General features: G+C 57.3%; 2 protein-coding genes across 12 annotated transcripts; one reads left to right on the top strand and one right to left on the bottom strand.

Moving 5' to 3' along the window:
• Nucleotides 1-802: 802 nt before the first annotated feature.
• Nucleotides 803-4,669, top strand: TIGD3 (tigger transposable element derived 3). Its single transcript, XM_059710124.1, has 2 exons — nt 803-1,023; nt 1,783-4,669. The coding sequence occupies exon 2, from the start codon at nt 1,799-1,801 to the stop codon at nt 3,209-3,211; it is 1,413 nt and encodes a 470-aa protein (XP_059566107.1). The 5' UTR covers nt 803-1,023; nt 1,783-1,798; the 3' UTR covers nt 3,212-4,669.
• A 5,537-nt stretch (nt 4,670-10,206) lies between these two features.
• SLC25A45 (solute carrier family 25 member 45) lies at nt 10,207-19,441 on the bottom strand. 11 transcript variants are annotated; one of them, XM_059710112.1, is made up of 7 exons: nt 16,621-16,826; nt 15,563-15,606; nt 15,349-15,420; nt 14,893-15,078; nt 12,553-12,811; nt 12,281-12,420; nt 10,207-12,182 (listed from the first exon to the last, which is right to left on the bottom strand). In XM_059710112.1, the coding sequence occupies exons 1-7, from the start codon at nt 16,715-16,717 to the stop codon at nt 12,063-12,065; spliced, it is 918 nt and encodes a 305-aa protein (XP_059566095.1). In that variant the 5' UTR covers nt 16,718-16,826; the 3' UTR covers nt 10,207-12,062. The 11 variants fall into 11 exon arrangements, with proteins under 11 accessions (XP_059566095.1, XP_059566096.1, XP_059566099.1 ...); XM_059710113.1 differs by lacking the exon at nt 12,281-12,420 and having other exon boundaries at nt 16,621-16,828; XM_059710116.1 differs by lacking the exon at nt 16,621-16,826 and adding an exon at nt 19,213-19,441 and having other exon boundaries at nt 12,024-12,420.
• Between the last annotated feature and the right edge of the window lie 582 nt (nt 19,442-20,023).

Here is a 20,023-nt window from a genome sequence, read left to right as displayed (position 1 = left end):
TAGTATAGCAAGCATACTAGTAAGTGAGGAAATTCGGAAAGGGTTTGCAGGAGATGGGTTTCCTGTGTCATTCTCTTACATTTAGGATGGGACACGGAAGGAGAGGGGCAGGATTGAGGTGGGGAGGGAGCCTATGAAAGGAGAGAGGGGGACTCCGCTGTGAGGGAAGGAAGGGAGCTGGGAAGCAGGTGAGCTCGAGAGCCGGGGCCTTGGAGCCCAGGTGAAGGTACCTACATGTAATTGCATAGATCAGACCCAGGCAGAACTGCAGGTTACTAAGGAAGGGAATGCTCATACATCTTGGGTTTAGAAACTTGAATCTTGCCAACAGGTACCCAAACTAGTGAAAATTAGCCCTTACACGCCCTCAATCAGAACTGGCCCCAGGCAAATCGTTTCTCCGTTGCCGGGTTGCTACTGAGGCTAGCGCTGTCCATGGTAACAGCTCTTAGTGAAACGCTTGCTTCCATTTTCTCAAACCACTTCGTGTGGGTCATCAGCCCCGTTTGGTAGATGAGGAAGCTGAGGCCAGGGAGGCCTTGGGACACCGAGTCTGCTCTCCAGCCCCCACGCTGCCCCGAGGTCGTCAGGCCCGGAGGGCCGGGTCCCAGCTGCTGGAGGAGCCGCGAAGGCTCTCAGCTGAGCCGGCCCTGGCCCCCGCGCGCTGGAAGCCCCGCCCCCCAGACGGCTCGACGAACCGCCACTTCCGCGGCGTCCAATGAGACTTAGCCGGAGGCGGGACCGGTCGGCTCTGAGGGCCAATCTGATTGGTCGTGGGCGGGGCGGGGCGGGTGGGAGCGGGCGGCCGCACAGCTGTCTTCTCAGCCGGGAGAGCCCGGCGCGGGAGGCGCGCGTGAGGTCCTGCTGTGCGCGCGCCCGCCGCTCGCTGGCCGCGCGGCCCCTCGGCCCTCTTCGCCCTCCGGGTCGTGGCACCCGTCCCTCCCCTCCTCTCCCGTCGCCGCCCGGGCCGGGACTGGGGAGACGGGCAGGGGCAGGGCGGGAGCCGCGGGACGAGCGCCTGAGGTGGGTGCGGAGCGGGAGGCGGGGAGGCCCAGCGGGGAACTCCGGGTCTGGCCGGAGGACGGACCCCGCGTCGAGGCGGGAAGAGGCCGGCCAGGTTGCGGAGCCTGCTCCCGGCCGGCCTAGGTCTCGGGCGCTCGAGCCCGCGCCCAGATACCCTCCCCAGCGCCCCCCATTAATGACACCCGCCCTCCAGCTGCCGTGGCCTCATCACCCCTCTTGCCCTTTGTCGTCTGTGCACCTGCCCTCTCGGCCTTGTGCTCCCATTTACTCTCCAGACCCGACCCCCGCCCCGCCTAGCTCCTCGGGACCCAGCCCCATCCCTCTCTCTCTTTGTCATCTGTACACCTGTCACCTCAACGCTGCCCCTCCACTCCACCACCCCGTCTTCCAAGATCTTATCTAGAGCCGGCCCAGGCCGTCACCCGCCTTTTCCTCCCCCGGATTCCTCCCCCAGCCCTGACTGTCTGACCTACAACTGCCCCACTCAGCCCGAGCCCCCTGTTCCCCCCCAAACTCCTTTGTTGGCTCTGTGGCTGTCCCCTTGGCCCTACTCATCTTCGTCCCCCAATTATACCAAACCCCAGCCCAGACGCCCCTCCCCTGACCATTGAGCCACCCCCTCGCCAGCGGTGCTCTGGCATTCCTCGGGGTCAGTGCCCAGCCCACTGCTCGCTCAGCCTAGCCATGTCCCTTCCTCCTTCAGCCCAGCCCTCACACCCTCTCACCCTTTCCCAGATGGCCCAATTTTCTCCCCCACAGGTGCCCTGGAGAAGCCATGGAGTTGAGCAGCAAGAAGAAGCTACATGCCCTTTCCCTGGCTGAGAAGATCCAGGTGCTGGAACTCCTGGATGAGTCCAAGATGTCCCAGTCTGAGGTGGCCCGGCGCTTCCAGGTCTCCCAGCCCCAGATCTCACGCATCTGCAAGAATAAGGAGAAGCTGCTGGCAGACTGGTGCAGCGGCACAGCCAACAGGGAGCGCAAGCGCAAGCGGGAGTCCAAGTACAGCAGCATCGACGAGGCTCTGCTCTGCTGGTACCACATTGCTCGGGCCAAGGCCTGGGATGTGACGGGGCCCATGCTGCTCCACAAAGCCAAGGAGCTGGCCGACATCATGGGCCAGGATTTCGTGCCCAGCATCGGCTGGCTGGTCCGCTGGAAACGCCGAAACAATGTGGGCTTTGGGGCCCGCCATGTGCTCACTCCTCCGTTTCCCCTCGAGCCACCTCCTTCACGCCTCACGTCCCAGACCCAGCTGCCTCTTTCCCTGAAAGACTTCTCCCCAGAGGATGTTTTTGGCTATGCTGAAGTGCCCTTGCTGTATCGGGCAGTGCCCGGCACAGTGGGTACAGGTGATCAAGTACAGGTGCTGCTGTGTGCCAACACCAGGGGCACAGAGAAGCGACGGGTACTGGTCAGTGGGCTCCAAGCTGCACCAAGGTGCTTCTTTGGGGTCAGCAGTGAGGCTCTGCCTGCCTCCTACCACCCTGACCTGGGCATCCCCTGGTCAGAGTGGTTGGCACAGTTTGACCGGGACATGGGGAGGCAGGGCCGACAGGTAGCCTTGCTGCTGGCTGCCCAAGTGGCGGGGAAGTTGGCAGGCCTGTCTGGGCTCTGCCACGTGAGGCTCCTGCCTCTTTCTACCGCTAGCACCACACGTTCCCTGCCCAACTCTGTGGTCCGGGCCTTTAAGGCCTATTACCGGCACCGTCTGTTGGGCAAGCTGACAGCTGCCCAGAGCGAGAGGGCTGGCACATCGCTGGCCGAGGCTGGGGCAGGCATCACAGGGCTGGACACTCTGCACATGGTGGCGGCTGCCTGGGCCAAGGTGCCTCCGCAGTCCATTGTAAGCAGCTTCATTCAGGAAGGCCTGGCTCCCAGCAAAATGCCCCTGTCCCTGGACAAAGCCTCTGAGCTGCCACCCGCCCCCCGCGGCCTGAGCCTCGAGGAGTTCTCCCGCTTTGTGGACCTGGAGGGTGAGGAGCCCATACCTGGAGTGTGCAAAGAGGAGGTGGCCACTAAAGATGAGGGGCCTGGTGAGGACAGCTTGGAGCCCCCGCCCACCAAAGCCGACGCGCTCCGGGCCCTGGGCACGCTGAGGAGGTGGTTTGAGTGCCATGGCACCTCCCCGGAGCTATTTGCAAAGTTCTATGCCTGTGAGGAGGAGGTTGAGCGGCTCTGCTGCCTGTAAAGGCCCTGCTGCCCCCCAGAGCCCCTTCCTCTCCTGTTTCCCATGGAAACGCCCTCGCAGAAGGCAGATTGGAGGCTGGTCTGTTTCCCATGGAAATGGAGCTTTTGCGAAAGGTGTGGAAGGAAGACAAGTGGAGAGACCAAGTCTAAGCTCTGAACAAGTTACCCAAGCCCAGAGAAGAGAGGTCCAGGGGGTGGGTGGCGTGAGGGGCGTGAAGATAGGCTACGTAGTTTCTGAACCTCTAGGGAGGCTGGGACTAGGGAAGGTGGAATCTGGGCTTTACAGACAGGCCGACGCCTTGAACTCTCTGTTAAAAACAGTTCTGCTTCTGAAAATAAAGTTTTTAATGAGAAAAGAGGCCAGGGTGTAATTTTCAGGGGAGAAGGATGGAAACTTACAACTCGGATTTTTATTTTAATCCTCCCCTGAGGATATGTTTATTGATTTGAGAGAGAGTAACATTGATGTGAGAGAGGAACATCGATCAGTTGCCTTCTGTGCTCGCCCCGATCGGGGATCAAACTTGGAACCTAGGTATGTGCGCTGATGGGGAATCGAACCCGAAACCTTTTGATGTACGGACGGGACGATGTTCCAACCAACTGAGCCACTTGGCCAGGGCTCAGCTCTGATTTTTAACTTGACCGCTGAGGGTTGCCACCACACAGCTCTCTGGAGCTGTCTGCGGATGACCATAGGGGTCCTCTTCTCCCAGCAGGAGGGAACCCCTGGGCAGGGGGACTCTCACCCGCTAGCAGACAGATCCCAAGAATCGCTCCACACTTTCTGCTGCTCTGCTGACTTCACTCGCAGATTGCGGGAGGGGAGGCGATGTGAGGAGGAGGGAGGCAGGCTCGGGACTTCCTAGGGATACAGAACGGAGCCAGAACTTGGAATAGTCGTCGGTTCTTTTGCTTTTTCTGTCATTCATTTGATCATTTCACAACATCCCTTCAGCAAGACCTGTGTGACGGAGGAGGTTGCAAAGATGATGTCCCTGCTGGGCAGGACCTTGCAGACAATGACAGTGGAGTGTGATTCTATGCAAAGTGCTGTGGCCCTGTAGAGCCTGGGAGACTCCTGGAGGAGGTGAGTGCTGAGCTGTAGCTGGAAGGGCAGACAGGAATGGGAAGGATATTCCAGGCCAAGGGGCGGGGCACGGAGTCAGGCATTCCCACCAGAGCCACGGGGAGGCCCCGAGAGCAGGAGGGGCAATTAGCCCACCAGGCTTAATGGTGGGGCACCCCAAGGGTTTCCCTTAGAAAAGGACAGGTCGTTTGTGGGGTTCTAGAAAACAGACATGGAAGGTGGGTCAGAGATGTGAGACCCAGAGGCAGAGAGACTGACTGGTCCAGACGGTGAAGCCTGAGCCAGATCATGAGAGTAAGATGGCAAGAGGATGCTTTTACCTGGAAGGGATGTGGGCTCTGAACACAGACAGACTCTGACTGGTGAGAAGTCCAGCTCCAGGCAAAAATCCTCCGTGTTCAGGCCGACCACAGGCAGTCACAACTGTGCATGCAAGTTAGTGGAAGGTATTGCAGTCAGGACTCAGGCCGCCCAGGGCAGCCCCGCTTATCCCTGTATTCACCCAGGCTCTTCCTTAGAGGGGCCTCTGCTGAGACACTGTCTCCACTTGGGCCCAGTACCTTTCATTCCCAGCCCTTCCCTCCCTTCCCCATCCATGGTGCATAAAGAGGCAGGAGCCTTGTATTCAGGGGGCGCCTGACAGGAGACCGTCCTGGTCTGCCTGGCATCTCATTTGACCCTCGCCTGGTGCAGTTCCACTGGGGGAAAGGGAACCCGGGAGGTGGCGCCTCTGCCTCTTGCTTGTACCGTCACAGGAAGTGAGTAAAGGCTGATGGATCCTTCCAGTGTGACTCATCCTCACTGACCACAACACCTGGCAGCTGGACAGTGACAGCGACTCACTTTTAAACAGTTCCGAAGCCACCTACTGGCCTTCCTTCTCTGGCCTAAATTCTCAAATCATTTAGCCTTTCCTCACAGATTCTATTTTTTTTCTACCCTGTATTCATTTACATTGTCCTTTTTCTGAAATCATCCCAGTTCTGACATACCTTTTAAAATGTTGACACCAAAATTACACAGGCTCTAAAACCCTGACCAAAGCAACCGAGAGGGGATAGATTAGCTCTCAGTCCTTGGGTGTCGATTTCCTCTTACATGAGCAGCTTCATGTAACAGCGTTTTATTGCTGACTTCTTCCCAGGGCTTTCTTTGAAAGCCACAAGTAGTCTCTCCCTTTCTGGCACTGATAGCACATATCACACTTGCCTATCTGTAGGCAGCGTTGGTGGCTCACTCAAGCAGTGCTTACTGGATGCCATAGCTTGTGGGGCAGGCCCTGTTCTAGGACCATAAGCTCTTGCTGAATAAGGCAGAGAGGACTCCTTCCTTTCTGGTAGAGGGAGATAAAGATGCAGGCAAATGAATAAGCACAGTGATTTTAAATGGGGATGTGTGCCAGGGAAAATAAAGAATGATGCCACAGAGAGAGGCCTGTGAGAGGTGAGTGAGGGAGATGATGTTTGGGCCAAGTCATAAAAGATAAGGAAACAGTCATTGTTCCGGAGGAAGAGTGTCCTCTGCAAAGGGAACAGTAGGTACACATATGGAAGGCCAGAAACAGCTCGACAGGTTTAAGAAGCAGAAAGACGGCGCCGTGGCTGCAAGTGAGAAAGGGCCAATAGGAGGAGGGTGGAGAGGTGGGCAGGGGCCTCTGAGCCAACAGTATTTACATTTTATTCTAAATAGACAGGAAGTGTTAGTTTGGGGGTGGAGGGAGATGGAGACAAAGGAAGAACATGGTATATTTTATATTTTAAAAAATCTAATTCTAGTTGCTGTGTGAAAAACATGGGAAGGTGGGGAGCAAAGGTGGAAACCAGAAAACCAAGTCAGGAAGCTGCTGAGTTGGTGGGACTGCCTCATGGATAGGAGTGAGAGGAGCCAAAGAGGACTATTTCCAACAGATCAAGTGTTTTAAAATCAAGGTCAAGGCAGTCCTATTCAATTTTGCAGGCACTGCCACATGCAAAGTAAGGGGTGGCAAAAAATAGTATGTACATTATTTCAGTTTCCTTACAAGCCTGTAACAGACACCCTCTATGTTCAGAAAGCATACAGGCGCCAGGGCAGCCAAGTGAATGAGGCACCGTGCCTGTTCCTAGGTGCTCACTGAGGGAGAGATACCAAGCGACCGACTATACAGGTCAGTCACGTGGATTAGACAAATTTATAAAGTGTTTTCTACTTGCCAGGCACTATTTTATTTTATTTATCTTTATTGTTGGGAGTATACCAGGTACTATTTTAATCACTATGCATCGTCATCATCAGTCTTGAGAAGATGATGGACTGGATGCAGAGTCCAGAGGCAGAAAGATGGTCCCGTCTTCTGATATCTCTGCGTTGTGCCCAAGTTCCTTCCCATCTACCTTCAGTTCTCTTCAGCTGTGACAGTTCTTTGGGTGTTTTGTTTTTTGTTTTCAAATATTTAGAATAATTTTTATACTGTCTTTCTTTTATTTATTTTTATGCATTTAAATATTTTATGCATGGTTACTTTCTGTATCTGATAAACCTAATATCTGAAATGCTTGGGGGGGCTAAATCTGTTGTGTGTTTTTTGTACTTGTGCTTTAATTCATGGTGGCTTATTTTCCCTGTGGGTCTGGTAATTTTTATTGTGGGAATTTTTTTAAAATATATTTTATTGATTTTCTTTTTAGTGTGGGAATTTTTTTAATTGGTTGCACTTTATCTCTGGAAAACCTCAAGATCCTGATTTAGACTGCTCGCCTTTAGAAAAAAATTGTAGTTGCTCCAATCAGGCACAAGGGGGCGCTGACACCGTGATAAATTAATTTCTGGGAGGAAGGTGTCCCAGACCTGAAGTACCATGAGGTGAAGGAACAGGCATGTGGTTGGTTCCTGGTTCACAGGAGAGCCGATCTTATTCTTAATTTTCCCCACCACACACACAGAGGCATATTTCTTTGTGGGTTCCCTTTACTGGTGGGTGGAAGTTTTCTGGTCTATGCTTTTGCTGAAAGTGTAGCCCCTTCCAGATCTTGACTTTACTTATGAGACTTGGGTTCAGCTGGGATTCACAGTCTATGTAGTCTCCTGTGTGGGTCTTTAATCTTCAAGGTCAAGGTATTAGCATTTGCCCCAAGGCAGCTTTGGAGACAACCTGGTTTACACTCTGTTTGGAGGGGTCCTTGTGAAGTTCCCTCACTATTGGCAAAGTTAGTGATGGTTCTTAAATTATGTTTGTTGTGCTGGATCTAGAGTCTATCTAGCTGCTTAATGATAGGCGGGATCTACATAAAGTCTAGAGCCCTGGCCTGACAGAAGGGAAGTTGGGAAGAGCAGTTTTCTTTCATTCTTTCATTCACTTGTTCAAAATTATTTATTGAGCACCTCTGTATGCCACCTAGAGTCAAAGTCACTGCTTCATGGAGCTCGTAGTTTAGAGAAGAGACAGTTATAATCAAAGTCACACAAACGAAAGTATATAATTACAGAATGGAAGGACAGACAGCTAAATCTGTTGCGTGTTTTTTATTCTGATGCTTTAATTCGATGGTGGTTTTTTCCCCTGCGGGTCTGGAAATTTTTGTTGTGGGAATTTTTCCCCTGTGGGTCTGGACATTTTTGTTGTGGGAATTTTTCCCCTGTGGGTCTGCACATTTTTGTTGTGGGAATTTTTTAAATTGGTTGCACTTCATCTCTGGAAAACCTCAAGATCCTTGTATGCTAAACCACCAAGAGAAGGTGAATGCTCAGAGTCTTGTGGACTGTGGAAGGAGCTTGCCCAGATTGCTCAGAATAACAGGAAGCTATCAAGGGGGACAAAGGGGTAGGGTAACTTGATCAAAATTGCATTTGAAAAAGGTGAGTTATTGTCCAGATTCAGGACAGGAGCAGGGCTGTAGTACAGGCACACCTGGCTTTATTGCCTTTCACGGATGTTGCACTTCTTACAAATTGAAGGTAAGACCCTCCACCGACAAAAAGATTATGACTTGCTGAAGGCTCAGATGATAGTCAGCATTTTTTTAGCAATATGGTTTTTTTGGTGGCAGCGGTGGGATCAGGTGTTTTAAAAGTAGGGCATGTGTATTGGTTTTTAGGCATGATGCTATTTCACACAATAGACTACAGTATTATGCAAAAACAACTTTTATATGCACTGGGAAACCAAAAACCTCATGTGATTTGCTTTATTGCAATATTCACTGTATTTCAGAGGTCTGGAACCACGCCCACAGTATTCCTGAAATATGCCCTTGTTAGGATTGGAAAGAAGGGAGTGAGTCCTAGAAAACTTCAGGTTAACAAGAGTTGGAGGCTCCTTTGAAGCAGGAGGAGAGGGGAGGGAGAGCTTCCTTGAGAAGTGGGGCCTGAAGGCTTCCCTCTGCCACAGAGCACGGCAGCAGGAGCAGGCGCCTTTGGGTGGATGCTCAGGGATCTGTGACCAGAGGTGGCAGTGTGTGCCTGGAGCTCAGGACAGTGGTGACTCCTCTTTTTTTAAAAAAAATATTTTTTTGTTGTTTTCAGAGAGGAAGGGAAAGGGAGAGAGAGATAGAAACATCAATGATGAGAGAGAATCATGGATGGGCTGCCTCCTGCATGCCCCCTACTGGGGACCAAGCCCACAACCCAGGCATGAGCCCTGACTGGAAATCAAACCATGACCTCATTCATAGGTCGACACTCAACCCCTGAGCCATGTCGGCCAGGCTAAGAGTGACTCCCCTTAAAGAAACTAAAGCTAAACTCTGCTGTTCAGTGAGTCTGGCGATAGTGACTGATACTAGAACCATCTTCACCCTGTCATTCCCCCTTTACCTGCACGTGGAGCCTCATTGTCACGATACGCATAAGTTAGTCTCCTGCAATTTCTCCTACGTGTTTGCCAAGTTATAAGCCCTTTACATGTGTCCCTCAGGCACCACCCCCATTTTCAGCCTCAAAGCAGTTCATCGACTATGTCCTAATTCTTAGGGGTTCCTTCTACCTGAATGAGTCTCAAGAATAATGATGACCACCCAGCTGGCGTGGCTCAGTGGCTGAGCATTGACCCATGAACCCGGAGGTCCCCAGGACTCGATCCCCTGAGGGGAGCGTGAGGAGGCAGCCAATCGGTGATTCTCTCATCACTGATGTTTCTATCTCTCTTCCTTCCTCTCTCTGAAATCAATAAAAACATATTAATCTAAAAAAGAATAATGATGATCTCTAATAACATCTGTTAATTCCTGAAGGAATTTAATGTGCATATTATGAGACCCTGCTGGAGCAAACCAGAGAAGGAAAACGGAAGTGCAAAGGCAGGCTTATGGGTGAAATTAATACCCCAAAAAGGATTTCATTTTTAGAAAATCATACACAAGGATTTTAATATCTTATTCTCTTGCTAACTGGTAATGTGGTGAGAGATGGCAAACTTCAGAGGACTACCCTGACCTCTTGTCTCTTCTTTTTTTATTTTTCTTAATTTTTAAAAATGTACTTATTGATTGTTTAGGGAGGGAGAGAGAGAAACATCGACTTTGTCGTTCCACTTATTTATCCATTCATTGGTTGACTCTTGTATGTGCCCTGACCAGGGATCAAACTCACCACCCTGGTGTAACCGGATGATGCTCTAACCAACTGAGCCACCCGGCCAGGAACTCCTGTCCCCTGGCCTGGGTTATAAGAGCCACCTCCTCTTTCACATGCTCTTGGGTCCCTCCCAGCCTCAGACTTCCCTGAGGTCTTCCCATGACTGTCGTGCCCCAAGTCTCTGGCACCGCGGCGGTGCTGCACGGCCACCGGACCCACAGGCTGACCAGCCAGAAGGGATTTTGGGGGAAACAGGCCCAGGAAGGGCAGTGCTGGCTCAGGCAGACCCCCTTGTCCATCCCGGGAAGAGGCTCCCTGAGGCTGGGGGAGTGGAGGCCGCCAGCACCAGTTCAGGTCACTCCCGACTCACAACTTGAAAGGGCAGCACGCTTCTGCTGTTAGGAGCAGCCAGACACCGTTACGTGTGTGAAGTCACGGGAGAGTGTCTCCCAACACAGGCTCCTGCGCCCAACCTCAGCTTCTGCTTCCGCCAGGCCCGGGTGGGGCTGGGAGTCATTCTAACCGACTCCCGGAGGACCGATGCCACTGCTCCCGGGCCACACTGGGACCACCGACCACGGAACTGCAGGCCCTCACCCACTGTGTGAGGCGGCGTGAAGGCTAAGCAGTCCCCCTGGTTCCGGGCCAGTGGGGCGCCTCCTGCACCCTCAGCAGTCCTTCCAGGGCCACCGACAGGGAGGAACTGCCTTGTAAGCAAGTGAGGGGCAAGGTGCACGCGTCACCATTCCTCTAGCAAGAACCACGCACAGGCCCCACCAAGCTGCAAGGGAGGTTGGGACACGGCCGGGCTCAGTGGCCACATGCCCCGTGGCCGTGCTATGGCGATGGGAGGAGGGAGAATGACTTGCAGTCTGCGAGCCACCACCTGGTGAAGGACAGCTCCGATCAGCACCTGTCAGGGCTGATGCTGGCAGGCCCACCAGGAGGACTTGAACTTAGGTGACTCAGGGGAGACTGTCATAGTGCCCAGGGAGAGCAGGGTGGAGAGTAACCGAGCTCTGGATGCTCTGGAGATGCATCCAGGAAGCTGTGTGAGGCGACGCACCAGCTGTGCAGCCTGGGACGAGTTACCTAGTGTCTGAGCCGAGGCCACCTCTGTCACGGTGGTTCGAGCCCTGGATTGTCTTTCTAGGCAGCGCACGGGAAAGGGCAGGGATCCCGGCATTCAGGTCACCACGAGGGGGGCCCAGGTTGATCTCAGACAGATTAGTGGGTACAAACCCTGCTAGCTTTATTGCCAGTTAAATGAACCCTCTGCCAGTTTTCATGCCCACTGGGCAACTGAGATAAGTAAAGAAAGCTTGTGCCACGGATGGGAAAGGCTAGGCAGGCACCCTGCTGCTGGCACACTCACAGCTCTCAGTGAGGGGCTGGCGGGGCGGGGGTTGGGGGGCAGGACCATGGAAGCAAGTGGGGTGCTTGGAGTTAGCGCAATGCCACTGCCTTCAGCAGCCATTTACCGGGCTGCTCTGAGCACAGGCTCCGAGCTGGGAAATGATCAGATGTGCGACCCCTGCCTCGAGGAGCTCCCCGTTTACTGGGGAAGCTGAGAAGTCAATCGGCCACCAGGACACAGTTGGGGCTGTGGTCAAGGTGATCTGCAGACCCAAAGTCAGCCTGGGGAGCCGAGGAGGGACCAGGAGACAGGGCTCAGTCTGGGTTCGGGAGGGGCCCGGCCAGAGGGATGATGGAGTCACCCCTTGGCAATGCCCAGTGTTGGCCGGGAGGGACTAGACCTTCCAGGCTGGGGGTGATGAGGGGCACAGCTTGTGCTGGGGCAGGGCTAGGCTGCCGAAGCTGCTGAGGGAGAGGAGAGCTGGTGGAGGGAGGTGCCCCATCAGGAGGGGTGGAGTTCGGGCTTTTCCCTGGAGGGGGTGGGAGTCACTGAAGGATGTGGACAGCAGGCGGTGGAAAGGCCACACTTGAGTCAGGGGGAAGAGGTAGGAAAGGAGATGGGTGGGAGGCGGCTGAGGGCACCGCCCTGGAATCCAGGGGAGAGTTAGCAGCCAGGCAGGTGGAGGGTAAAGTCACAGGGTGGCCGGGATGTCTCCAGCACCACCGCTTAAGGTAGCTGTTTACGAAGGAATCAGGATCAGGGGCGGGGCCTGCTCCTCACCACCTCCCAGCCCATCTGCACCTTCCAGGCCGGGAGGTGCCTCGACAGGAAGGCTGAGACTCTCGCATTGAAATCTCACCCTGGTGCTTTCCACTTGGCCTCCGACCTGGGCAGGCGGGTGGCGGTCCGTCCCACCTGGGAGCTGCGGCAGCGCCTGTGCAGCCTCATCCCCACAGGTGGAGGAGGTACTCGTAGCTGAGGAAGGTGACGGCGTTGACCGGAAAGGCGCGGGCACTGTTGATGGTCAGCCCCCGGAAGAAGACGCCCAGGCCTTCCTGCCGGGCGCTGCTCACCATGCAGTCCAGCAGCCCCTGGTACTCCCTGCGCTCCAGCCCGGCCATCTGCATCCGCGACTTGATCACGTCCAAGGGGGTGGCGGTCACCCAGGAGGTGATGCCGGCGAAGCCCCCTGCCACCAGCACTGTGGTTGAGCCTGGGGTCGCGGGAGGCCGGGGCAGGGTCAGACCCAGGAGCACCCTCGCCTGCCCTCGTCTCCCCCCTCCTCCTCGCCGGACCAGCTCCCCACCTCACTCCTCTGCCCCCCCCCTCACAGCCCCTCACTTACTGGGGTTCTGGCCGCCTGGCGTGGCTTGGCGACAGAGCCATTCATAGCTGACGAAGTAGATGCCCAGTGTGGGGGTGTCCCTCAGCGTCAGAGCCCAGGCTCCCCGGAACAGCCCCCGCGGCCCCTCCTCCTGGAAGATGGAGGCCGCACAGTGCACGGGCCCCCGGTACCGGGGTGGGGGCCCCCCCTGCCGCGCCCTTGGCTCTGTCTGGTTTTGTAGCCGAACTTTGATGAGGTCAAAAGGGGCCAAGCAGTAGGCCTGCAGGGAAAGAAGGGTGAAGGCCCGGGCGGGGCCAGCTTGTGCTGAGGAGGAGGAGGAAGGCAGGGGGCATCTTCCCACAGGACCTCCCGCTGCCAGCGCTCAGCTTCTCATGCTCAAAGCTGGGGATGGGCCAGGGGTGCTCCCCGAACCCAGAACTGAGCAGTGACTGGGTCTGAAGAAAGGGTGCAGTCTGCGCCCACACACAGGGTAAGTAGGTGACCGAGTTAGTGCTGGGGTCTCAGCCCCCAGCTCCTGGGCACACCTCTCAGGGGGCAAGCGCTGGGCCAGCCCTTCCGGCCTCTCGCACACCCTCAGCTACTGGTGCCCAACAGCAGGGGGGTGGCCATGCGTCTGTAGGTCCTAGAGCTCTTATCACTGGCTGAGGCACCCGGAACTCAGAGTCGGGGTGGTATTGGCACCTAGGTGGGTGCTGGGAGGACATGGAGGGTGGTTGGGGGAGGGGCTGGGGTGTGAGGGAGTCAACCAGGTCGAGATCAGCGAGGAGAGAATCGAGGCCATAGCGAGGTTAGCGCAGCATTTGGGGGCGACATGAGTGTGTGTGTGTGTGTGTGTGTGTGTGTGTGTGTGTGGAAGGTGCGAGGGCTCAGTCCCTCAGTCCCTCAGTCCCTCAGCCTGGAGATGGCTGATGCCAGAGGAGACTGGCGAAGGCTCTGGCAATGATCTTTAGAGGGTAGAGGCCAAGTTGGCCGGCTTCCTCCCCTGCGAGAGGGGCCCTGATGTTGCAGGCTCCTGAGCCCTCGGCTCCAGAAGCTGAGGGGATGTCTGGGCCTCAGGTAGGGTGGCAGGTAGGGCCCACCCTCCCCATCCCACGCCGACAGGGACAGTGGGGACATCAGGCTCTGCTGCCCCCACTGTGTGACGGGGTCAGCCTTGGCCAGCCCACAGCAACTCTCGTGCCCAGCAGAGGTTGTCAGTCTGCCCTGTGCTAACCCAAGTCCTGCCCAGCCTCCCTCCCACCTCCACACAAGACACACTTTCTGCCCCCAAACTGAAGTCAGAGGCTCCAGAGCCAGCGGCTCCGGTCGGTCCCCGGACCCAGTCCCCATCGCCACCCCCAGCCCAGGACTGTTATCTGTTCTACTTTCCAAAGAGCTGGGGGGAGGCTGGCTCAGGCGCTGGGGCTGACTGGGCCTAGATCAAGCTGCTTGGCCTGGAGCCTCTTCCTTGTTTCTGGGGGTGCCAGGTCTCCGAGCGTGGGAAATATGCAGGCATGCGCCCTGCAAAGAGGGGCAGGAGAAAAGCCAGGCCCTTTGGGGGTCTCATGAGTTATTAATTCACCTTAGTGAGCCCGCGGCCTGTTCCTTGTCCTTGCTCTCTGCCTGTGAGTCTGTCAGGAGCCTCAAGGCAGATGCCAACTAGAGGGTGACCTGAGGCGCCTGGCGGGTGTGGGCGGGGGCAGGCACACATCCTCTGCCTCTGTGCTCGGAACCCCCATTCAGCTGGGGTTCCCCTGGGTGCCTGGAGGCCCCTCTTCCCCCCACCCCACCCCTCAAAGGCCCAGGTACTTAAGTGCTGAGAACAAAGACCGAAAACAAATGATTGGGGTTACTTAATGATTAATTCCGGGACCTCTCCCAGCGGGACCTGTGGCCTGGGGCCCGGTGATCCCAACCGCCCAGGCTGCAGGCACAGGGGCGGAGCAGGGCAGGGCGGGGCTCCCCTTGGAGACACCCTCCCTGCAGCTCTGAGGCTGGCAGACCCCCCTGGGGGTGGGCAAGCCCTGTCCACCTCAGAGTGGGGCGTCGGCTGCTCTATGGTGTCCTCTCGGCACCATCTCCCCCGCCCACCCCCCTGAGCTCTCTCGGCTTTGGCCCCCTCTGTTCTGCACCCGTGCTCCAGGCCTGCAGGGTGGGAGGCCCGCTCAGCCAGGCCAGGCCGCTGGGAGCAGCAGGAGCTGCCATTTCCCCTCCGCCTCTCACATTCTGGGGGGACAGCCATGGCCTGCAGCTGTGGGTCCGCAGATGGGGCTGGGTGGGGCAAGACCGAACTGCCCACCTCTGCCCCCGCATGTGCGTGTGCCTGTGCGTGTGCGTGTGCGCATGCCCCCGCGCCCTGACCTGGAGGAAGCCCCCGGTGCAGCCGGCTATGAAGACGTGCGTGTAGCTGGGCGGCTGGAGGCGCCGCTCGTGGTGGGAGGTGGCCGTGAGCGCCAGCAGGGCGTTGCTGTAGACCCCGAACAGGACCGAGTTGACCACGGCTATGCTGGCGATGGGGAAGCTCATGCCCTTGAAGAAGCCCAGGACCTGCAGGGGAGGACGCACTGGGGTGGGTGGGGGGCCCGGGCCTCCCCTTTGCCCTTCCCCGCCCGGCCAGGCCTCCGCCGGCTGGAACCACACTGAGCCCGGCGCAGGTGCGAAGCCACCACCCAGCCCCAGCGGCAGCCCCAGGCTTACTGTGGGAGTAAGTTCTCTGGTCTTCTCTCTCCCAAGGGCAGAGCCCGCCTGGGAGGAGGGAGCCGGTACCGACGCTCAGACGCCTCCCACCCCAAAGCCCCAGGGGAGCAGGCCACCCACCGACTCATGGCGGTAAGTCTTCACCATACAGTCGACGATGCCTCGGTAGGTGCTCTGGGTCTGTAGCCGCACCTGGACGGAAGGACGGACAGCGGGACGCCCGAGGGGCAGCAGAGGCAGGAAGGAGCCTGTCAGCCAGGCCCTGCCCTCGGGGCAGCCTGCCCTTCGGTCCGGGCGCCCTCTTTCCCTCCTCGGGCGCCTCCCCTACACTCACCTTCACAGTGTCGAAGGGGTGTCCCAGCACCAAGCCCAGTGCTCCTGTAGTGACAAGAAGGTGCTATAAGTGAGGCCAAGCGCCAGGCTGAGGGAGCAAGTCTGCGCTGAGAGGAAAGAGGGGTTCAGGCAGGGGAGAGGGCAGGGCCTTCCACAGGCTCCACAGAAACCCTGCTGGCCCCGTGCGCCTCCGCACCAGGCGCTGGCTGGGAAGGGACGGGACCAGGGGACAACAGGAGGGCGCCCCAACCTGGCCTGAGAGCACGCTTGCAGAAGGGAGAAGCCAACCACAGACTTGGGGTCCTCACTGGGCGCCCACACCCCAGTGTCTTGCTGGCTTCTCTAGCCATGACTCTGGAGGGGTGTCCATCGCCCCTGCCTCCCTGACAGCTTTTCTCCTCCCTCCCTCTTTCTCTCCCTCCCTCCCCCCTCCCTCCCTCCCATCAACTCACAACCACTGTCCAGTTTGGGGCCTTGGTCCAGACCAGGCCCTGCCCCACCGGCACTCTGCCCTGTCCGCCTGCAGTGCGTGCTTAGGGGAGTCTTGCTGGCCCCAGGGGCGGAGGGCGCAGCCCGGCATCTCCCCGCCTCCTGGTCTCGCCCTCTGCAGCAGAGGCTGGTCCTGGAGCCTTGGGAGAGGTCGCATCCCCCGAGGCAGGTTCAGAAAGTCCCTCTATTTCTCCTAAGAGAAGTGTCCCCGGAAGCTGAGCTGGGCCTAGAGCACAGCAGGCCTCAGGTCCGCGCCTCCGTTCATTGCCAGGTAGGGCACAGGCCGAAAGGGGGACACGGGACAGCAGGTGAGGTCAAAGGTGAACTTCTTTCTGAGCCCCACACTGGGAGAGCGGGGTTCGAGGTGCAGGTGCTGTGGGTGCCTCCGGGAGACGCTCACCTTGGCTCCCCCTCTTGGCAGGTGTCAGGCAGCAGGGCCTTGGGACAGCACCCTGCCACCTGTGCCTTCCTGGCCTCTTCCCTCGCACGACTCCCAGCAGGCTCTGGGACCGCAGGCCCCGACACTCGGGGAGCCAGGACTTTGGCCTCAGCTCCTCCTATGTCACCTACCTTCCCCAGGAAGTGACCCACCACTGGGGGGATGTGACAGAAGGAGGAAAGAGGTCTCACCGGAGATCCAGCCGGCCACAAACTCCTCCACAGGCATCGTCCAGCCTGGTGGGGACGGTGGCTCCCGCAGAGCGGACGCGGTGAAAGTGTAACTACCCTCTCCCGCCCCGAACCCGGCTGATAACCTCCCACTAATGTTTAACCCAGGCCTTGGGCACCAGGAGAGGGGAGCAAGCCAACCTGGGTGGCCCTGACGGCCTGGGAGGCGTGCAGTGTGAAATCTCATGGGGCCCGATGACGGCTCACGGTGACCTGCCAGCCCTGCCAGCCAACGGTGGCCTTGAAGTGTGAGCAGGACTGGGCCCCTCCAGGCTGCCTCGGCCAGCAGTGGTTTAAGGAGTGTACTGGGGACAGGCCCTGCCTGGCCCGCACTCCCATTGGTGTCCCACAGCAGACAGCAGACGGCCCGACCGAGAGAGCCAGCATGGCCACCAGGGGGCAGGCCTGGGCCCCGTCTTCCTGAGCCTTGGGAAACAAGGAAGCTGGGGGGTGGGGGAGTGACTCACCGGGCCTGGAGCCAGGCCTCCTCCCCGGGTTGTTTACCCCGGCCTCCCTGGCTCCTCTTCCTGAGCCTCATGGGGGGTGGGGGGACTGAGTGTATAAAGGGTGGAGCACTTCTCTGCTTTGGAGGATAAGGCTTTGACGGCCACTTCTCTTGGAACAACTACAACCCAACGGACAGGGCAGGGACCCGACTCCCTCTTCTGCAGGATGAGGGAGAAGAGGGACGGAGAGGAGGGGCTCTTCTTCTTTTTTTTAAAAAAATATATATTTGTATTGATTTCAGAGAAGAAGGGAGAGGGAGAGATAGAAACACCCATGATGAGAGAGAATCACTGATTGGCTGCCTCCTGCACATCACACCCAGGCATGTACCCAGAGGGGGATTGAACCATGACCTCCTGGTTCATAGCTTGATGCTCAACCCCTGAGCCACACCAGCCGGGCTGTTAGTTATCTTGACGGCTTCGAACAGTGTGTGGCACGAAGTAGACACTCAATAAATATTCATGAAAGAACGAATGAGCAGACGAGTCAGGGGCAGCATCAGTGGACAGCCTGCACCAGCCCTCAGTCCCAGTTCTCGCCCCCCATCTCCAAAGGGCCTCTAAGAATGTAAAGGCCCAACAAGACCCCTCCTGCCCCTCCAGAACTGGTTGCAGCTCTTGGTTTCCCATCAGATGTTCCAAGGACCAGTCCTGCTCGCCCTTCTCTCCCTTCGCCAAAGCTGATCCCATCCACCCACTACTTTCTCGTGCGGGGAGAGGTCCTAGGAAGCAGGGTTTCATCTCTGACATCCTCCCCCTGGAGCTGCCTGGGGCTCCTTGGGCTGCCCCAAGACCTTCCGGCGCACTGGCCTCTCACGGAGGCTGGGCTGCAATGCTCCCTCTGCTGGTTCTCTCTTGAGTGATGGTGGAAAATCCCTTCTGTGGGCCTCAGGCTACTTAACGCTTGCAAAAGTAGGGGACCAGCCCTGCTGATTGCTGAGTCTAAGGCCTTGGCTCTAAAGGTTAGCGCTCCCCAGCGCCTTGCAGAAGGACAGCCTCCAGTCCTGACGAGGTCTCCTCCAGTCCTGCAAGTCCCACCAGGTTAACGGTCCGCCTGGCAGAGCAGAGCTCTGATCTCGTCACTGCCAAACCCAACACACTCCCCCACCCTGGTATCTCCTCCCGCCCCCAGGGTGCCACCCACTTCCCAGCCTCACCTGCTGGGCTTTGACTGCCCAGGGCTTCCCTGGTGTCCTAACCTCCCCCTGCAGCTCCCACTCCCCGAAAGCCCTAGCCGGTTTGGCTCAGTGAATAGAGCATTGGCCTGCGGACTGAAGGGTCCCAGGTTCGATTCCAGTCAAGGGCACATGCTCAGGGCTTGATCCCCAGTAGGGGGCGTGCAGGAGGCAGCCGATCAATGATTCTCTCTCATCATTGATGTTTCTCTCCCTCTCCCTTCCTCTCTGAAATCATTAAAAAAAAAAAAAAAAAAAAAAAAAAAGGGAATCTCTGCTCCTCCTTACCTGGCCTGGGTTTCAGCTTTCTCACCACCACACCTACGCCAGGCCTTAGCTTTGTTACTTAATCTTTTTGATTCTGTTTTATCATCATAAAATGGAGATATATACTCAGGGTGTTCTAAGGATTAAAGCACTTAGGCTGGGTCTGGCATATCCTCTATGCCCCACAGAGGGCAGCTACTGTTACTCTGATTTCCACTCCCAGGGCCATGAGGAGTGGGAGGGGGCCTATGCACAGGAGATGCCCAGGAATTGAGGACCGTTCCCTTCCTGCTTGTGGCATTTTATAATTTTTAAGGCAATCTTGTCATCTTACGTAGTTTTAAACGTGTTTCTATTTCACATTGATGTGTCTCTCCCTCTCCCTTCCCTCTCTCTCTCAAATCAATAAAAATGTGTTTTTAAAAATTTTAACACTTTAAAAAATAAATAAGCCATAAGCTTCCGTGTCTCACCCAGGTCCCCCTCCCCTGCTAGCCGGCCCGCACGCAGTGAGCGCTCAGCTGCACCGAACTGTTGCTCACTTTGCGCCAGCAGGTTAGGGAGGCCGCCGAGCCGGTGTCCGGGCGGAGGGTCAGAGCTGAGAACCAGGACGGAGATGCCGGCTCCCACTGCGCCCGCTTCTCCAGCTCACATCTGAGCGTCTCTGGGTCCTCGGCTCCTTCTGCAAAGGAGGGCATTGTAATGGGCTCCAGTGGGTCCTGAGAGCCGGCCAAGAGCTGTTTCAAATACCGAGGCAACGAGGCCCGAGCTAGGAGCTGGGGCTGCCCTGATGCCAGGGAAGCAGGGCCTGGTGAGCCACTCGTCCCCGCTCCGCAAACCCCTCTTGGTTCTGCTGATCGCCACGTTCACTGTGGTCACTTGGAACAACCTCTTGTTCCTCTGGTTCAGGAAGGCGCCCATGGACCTGTTTTTCTCCCCGAGATCCACCCCTCGGGCGCACAAGCTGGCGTTGCCAGGGCATGTTGGCGACGTGGCCCTGGGGACAGGCGGCTCACACCTGCTCGTCCAGCCCCAGCGCCTCCCCCGGCCTCGGGGAGGCCTCGCGGTCTCTGAGCCCGTGTCTAAGGCGGCAGGCGCGCAGGTGCCCGGCCTGGCATACAAGCGGCAGGTCCTTGGAGGGCATCCCCCTTTCGCAGACGAGGAAACAGGCCCGGAGGCGAAGGGGCTTGTCCAGGAGGAGTCAGGACAGGGGCGCAGTCTCCTGACCACAGCGAAGGGCCCGTCACCCCTCACGGGTGCTGCAGCACAGGCGGCTGCCTGGGTCACCTTCACCTTCACCCAGCACCCAGCACCCAGCACCCAGCACGCAGCACAGTGTGAACCCGCCGCGTG

This window comes from Myotis daubentonii, chromosome 9 (assembly GCF_963259705.1).
Source record: "Myotis daubentonii chromosome 9, mMyoDau2.1, whole genome shotgun sequence".
In the NCBI taxonomy this organism is placed as follows: domain Eukaryota; kingdom Metazoa; phylum Chordata; class Mammalia; order Chiroptera; family Vespertilionidae; genus Myotis; species Myotis daubentonii.
The sequence above is the reverse complement of the archived record's forward strand: the minus strand, read 5'-3'. Positions and strand labels throughout refer to the sequence as shown.